Source organism: Crocodylus porosus, unplaced genomic scaffold, assembly GCF_001723895.1.
Source record: "Crocodylus porosus isolate Cpor-Errol unplaced genomic scaffold, CroPor_comp1, whole genome shotgun sequence".
In the NCBI taxonomy this organism is placed as follows: domain Eukaryota; kingdom Metazoa; phylum Chordata; order Crocodylia; family Crocodylidae; genus Crocodylus; species Crocodylus porosus.
The window spans coordinates 26,183,865-26,188,893 of record NW_017728915.1 but is presented as its reverse complement, the minus strand read 5'-3'; the positions used below and the strand labels follow the sequence as shown (position 1 = coordinate 26,188,893).

At 43.0% G+C, this 5,029-nt stretch overlaps 1 protein-coding gene across 1 annotated transcript in view; it reads right to left on the bottom strand.

The window, feature by feature from the left end:
* Positions 1–153: 153 nt before the first annotated feature.
* TERB1 (telomere repeat binding bouquet formation protein 1) overlaps positions 154–5,029 on the bottom strand; it is a 24,769-nt gene continuing 19,893 nt past the window's right edge. Inside the window, exon 18 of the mRNA XM_019535889.1 lies at positions 154–586. Coding sequence (XP_019391434.1) covers positions 356–586 — 231 coding nt within the window. The 3' untranslated portion in view covers positions 154–355. The remainder of the gene's footprint in view (positions 587–5,029) is intronic.

Genomic DNA, 5,029 nt, shown 5'->3' with positions numbered 1-5,029 from the left:
AAAAAAAGAAACGTCAAGACAAAAACAAGAAAGAACTTATGTAGAGGAGTACATGTTAAAAACACAGTAAAAATATTACCTACAAATATTAACTTGCCCTAGGGTTGTCTTTGTTAAACCAAGGGCAATTCTGACCTTCAAAGCAGTCCAATACTGGGAGGGAAGAAAAACGTGGCTTGAAGCAACCTTAACCCATCCATCCCCCTGCCCCCCCCCCATGCAAATTTAGTGATGAGCCTCAGAAGCACTGCACAAAAATCTCATCCTGGGTCTCTGTCACCATAAAACAGAAAATGTGGAGGAGACGTTAAAGTTAAAACTAACTAGAGTTCAAATATAAAGGATTAGTAGAAAATTACATTTCAATTACATGCATGTGGAGCCTGTGGTATTTCTTGGCAAGATCAACATTTGTCCGTCCTTTCTGAAATGGGTAGGACCATAAAATTAAATTCCAGTGATTGCCCATATTCTTTACACCACTCAAAAGATAGTTTATTTCTTCAGTTGTAAAATCTTTCCGGGGTCTTCGCTGCATCTTTTGTAAAGTTCCTGTGTGCATAGCTAATGAAGGACTTTCATTACTCTGTAAGTATTTATTTTGATTTATTTAGAAATCATGTAAAATTATATGCTAACAAAGTGAAAGAAATAATGCAAGTCTCAATTATAATTTTTAAAATAATTCTGAAGAAAGTTACCTGCCTCAAGCCACAGCTACACTGCAAGCTTACCTTTTAACACATAGCTGTGCTATGCGGCTCGCCTGCAGCACTGCATGAAAGTGGTTACACCACCTGTTTCAGGAAGTAGCCCACCTGGAGCAGAGCCATGTTCTGAGGACACAACTCTGGTTTGACAAGTTTGCAGTGTAGACATGTCTTTAGAGTAACTCTGTTTCTTCAAGATGTTCTGTATGTATGGATCCCACTTAGTTCACAAAGCCTTTACTAGCAGTGCCCATGAGGAGCCATGCAAGCACCCTCCATGGCCATTTGCTCTTCCTCAAGAGGACACAAGAGTAACACTTACTACTCAGTTTCTTCATCACTCAGGATCCAGATAAGACCAGATAAGCTGTGGGAATGGAGGGCAAGATATGAGATCCACAAGTATAGAACTTCTTGAAAAAACAGTTACTGTGGCATAAGTACCTGTTTCTTTCTCTTGGAGTACTTGTACACAAGGTTTCCACTCATGGTAATCAGCAAGTAGCAGGCATACACCAATACAGATTTTTTGGGCCAATATCGATGGCTGATTTTTAAGGAGGTGTATCAGCAAATTCCGATCTGATTCCAATATGCAGCCAGGAAGGCTGGAGACCAGTGTCGGCCTAGTAAGTCTGTTGTGGGGGAAGGGGAGGAAAGGAAGGGACATGTGGGGCCAGACTGAGGTCTCCGCAGTGAGTGAGGGAGTAGAGTTGGGGCTGAGGCAGGCACTGCCCAGTTAAGGCAGGACATGGGAAAGTCATGGCTTGTCCAGGAGTGCGGGGGGAAAGAACAGCTCCCGTCCCTGCGGGCTCCCTGGGAAGGCAAGGGGGGGGCCATGCCCTCGCATCTGCGTGCAGGGCAGGGCAGGCTGTTGCTGTGGGCTGGGGTAGCACTGGCCTCTTCCTGGCAGGGGTTTGAGCCAGGCCTGCACTCAAGGTGGGTGGTAGCGGTGCTGGGAGTGGGATCTATACGATGGAGGGGAAGGGTCTGCAGCCACCCAAGAATTCAATGTACTCCCTCTCTGTGCCGCTGCTGTCCACCCCACACGCAGCCCAGCCCAGACCCTTGCCAGGAAGAGCCTGGTGCCACCCCAGCACCAAACCACAGTGGTAGCCTGCCTCACCCCATGTGCAGATCTGTGGGCACACACCCCTCCCGCGGTGCCTGCAGCGGCAGGAGTCACCTCCCCACTGGATGAGCTGCTCACGACTCCATTTCATGCCACACCCCAGCTAGGCAGTGCCTGCCCCAGCCCCAGCCCCTCCCTCACAGGGGCCTTGATCTCCCCCCACCATGCCCCTTCTGTCCTCCTGCCCCTTCTCCCACAACAGATTACCAGCCTGATGCTGGTCTCCAAGCCACCAGGCTGAGCTCCTGGCCGCATGGATGCTGCAGCTGTGTGCATGCATGGGACATTTAATCAGTGCAATTATCGGCCATACCAGCCAAAAAAAGCAGTTTGCCAATCATGCCAAGTTTCCCTATATCAATGCTGATTCAATATGGCATCAAAGTATCAGTGCACCTTTAGTAAGTAGTGAGGTCCTTTGGGCAGTGGAAATTAAGATTTCACTTGAATAATGATTGTAGAACTACTTTCCTTAGTTTGATGTCTACTCTGACACCATCATATAATGACTGGTAGACGTATGCACTATGTAGCCACTCAGCAAATCAGAATGTATGGATGCTGGTAATGTATGCTCAAAAAGCTGCCTGGGCCTGATGGAATGAGCTCTTATGCAAGTCAAAAACTTAACTTATTTAATATAATATGCTGTTCTGATGTAATCCAATGGCCTTTTAGCTGAAATTGGTCTCACTTTGGAGAGCAGACCAAGATGAAAAATACCTCTACTATGCTATGTATATCTTTATAGTGAAGGGCTACCTTTTGTGCAGCATAAGTCATCCATATAGCATCCACACAGTGAGGTACAGAGAAACTGAATCAGGATACAGAATAAAACTAAAGTTCTATAAGATTATGCCCTTTTGGACAGGCATTAGGGACTGACTATTGGACAGAAGTAGATGTGGAAACCAGAATTGGTGAGGCTACATGGGAGCTATTAGGATTACATGAGTTCCATCCAGTCTCACCTTCCTCAGGATCCTGAAAATCACTGGAAACAGAAAAAGAAATATGTAAATTAAAGAGACTAGAATGTTATCTGATCCTGAACCTCAACTTTTTGCAGCTTTTAGTTTGTCAGTTTTTAAACTTGCATGGCAGCTGAATTGCTTTTAATTTTTTTTAATGATGTTCATGTGCTGTTTAGCATCAGTTTGTGACCATAATCCATGTTTAAGATAGATTTAGATACAATCTCTGAACCTGTTTTGGAGGCTCTGGTGTCCAAATCCTGCTAGGAACTTGAAGAGACTTGAATATAAACAACATAGAACAGGTTGAGCAGAGGAGATTCTAACTGCTCTGAACTCTGCTGGGAAACATAGTAGAAGTCGTAGTTAGAGAGAGTGTGATGGCATTACTGAGTGAGAAGCAGTCCTACGTCTCAGTGCCATATGAAGATCAAGCTGGAAGTGCTAGTTGGTACTGAATGTTGCAATCCTAACACGGTGATAGACTTGATACAGCTCTGACTGGTGCTGACATGAATTAATCCTTTGAGTGACTAAGTTATTTTCTTCCTGGTTACCAGTGAAGAAGACCAGTGCCAAGACAACAATGTGGAACTACAGACCTAACTTGCACAGGCAGCAGAGGTCCCTGACCTCAAGCAGTGCTTGAGAGAGCCTCTGAGCTTCTTGTTACTAACTGAACTCTGTTCCATCTACTGGAACTCGGTGATCCCTGTAGTCACTGGACTACCTGCAGTCTAAACTTTAGCTGTTGAGTTTGGCACTTCATCTTATTCAGCAGTCTGTAAATCAGATGCTGTCAGGAAGGACTCTCCCATTGATTCTTACAAGTACTTCTTGGTCAACTTGCAAACCACAACTATGGTTCTCCCCTAATAATTCTTCCCATCCTTTAGAGGAATTATCAAGACTGAGATTCAGTCATAAAAGTGGTATGCACTGGTACCAAGTACAGGTAATAACTCAGACTTATGACACAATTGGTTCCTGAAAACCACATCTTAAGTCAAAATGTTGCAAATCTGAACCAATTTTCTCATAGGAAACAATGTTATAAGTGGGGGATTGGTTCCTGAATCAAGGCCCAATACCCTATTTTCACCAAAAATAACCCAGAATTTTGTATTTAATCAATTAAAGATGAGTAATATAGCTACTTTAACGTATTTATATTGTAAATAGCAATCATATTGATTTGGAAGGACTTTTTTGAGGAGACTTTGCTGTACGTTTTGAATGGCTCTTGGCTGGACTTCTTGAAGGATTCTTGGCTGGAGTCTTCTCAGGAGTCTTGGCTGCAGGTTTTTCTGGAGTCTTGTGTGCTTTCTTCAAGAAAGCATCCAAGGAAGTTTGGACATATGTTCTCCAGGTAGATGGGTGATGCAGCGAACTTGTTTGCTAGCGTGGCTTGGTGTCAGATCAAGTGTTGTAAAGTCAAAACTGATGTTAGAGAGTTGAAATAGGATGTCAATTTATAAACACTGTAAGTGCAAAATGTTGCGACTCGAAATGTTACAAGTTGAGGACTACCCAAATCTGTATCAAATCTATAACAAATGGGGGGTGGGATGCCAGTGGGCTTAAATGTGAAAAAGCATTTACAAGCCGCACTTAGATAAGGGACAGTGAAAAGACTGCTCCAACTCAAGACCAATGGATGGTTAAAGGAAATGAGTAGCAGCCGAGTGGCCCCATTTTTTCCCCAGGAAGTCTAATTTAAGAACATGCAAGGTGCATACAGGACCCCTCACAGACACTGCTGATGAAACTTTCCAAACTTCTGTGCAGAGAGCACATGTGCAAAATGAGTGGAATCCATATATACAGATAATTGAAGAGAAAGGTTAAACAAGAATATATAGGAAAAATCCTTTCTACAATTACATCTTAAAGCAAAGTATCAGCACTATCAGTCTGCAGTCACAAAGACAGCTCAGAAGCTGTAGCATCAACTGTGGACAACCATGCACCAACACCTTTTCCTGATTTAAAAAAAAAAAAAAAAAAAAAAAAAATTTGTTGGTTACTGTCTTCATGGTGCAGTCCTCTCAACTCCCTTCATTTTTAATGGGAATCAAGGGCATTCGTCTGAACTCTCCATTGCTTTAAAAAAAAAATGCAAAAAAAAAAAAAAAAAAAAAAAAAAAATTAGATTGGTTTCAAAAAGTTCGGGAAGTTTTAGCAAAGGAAAAAATTGTCCTATCAAGTCA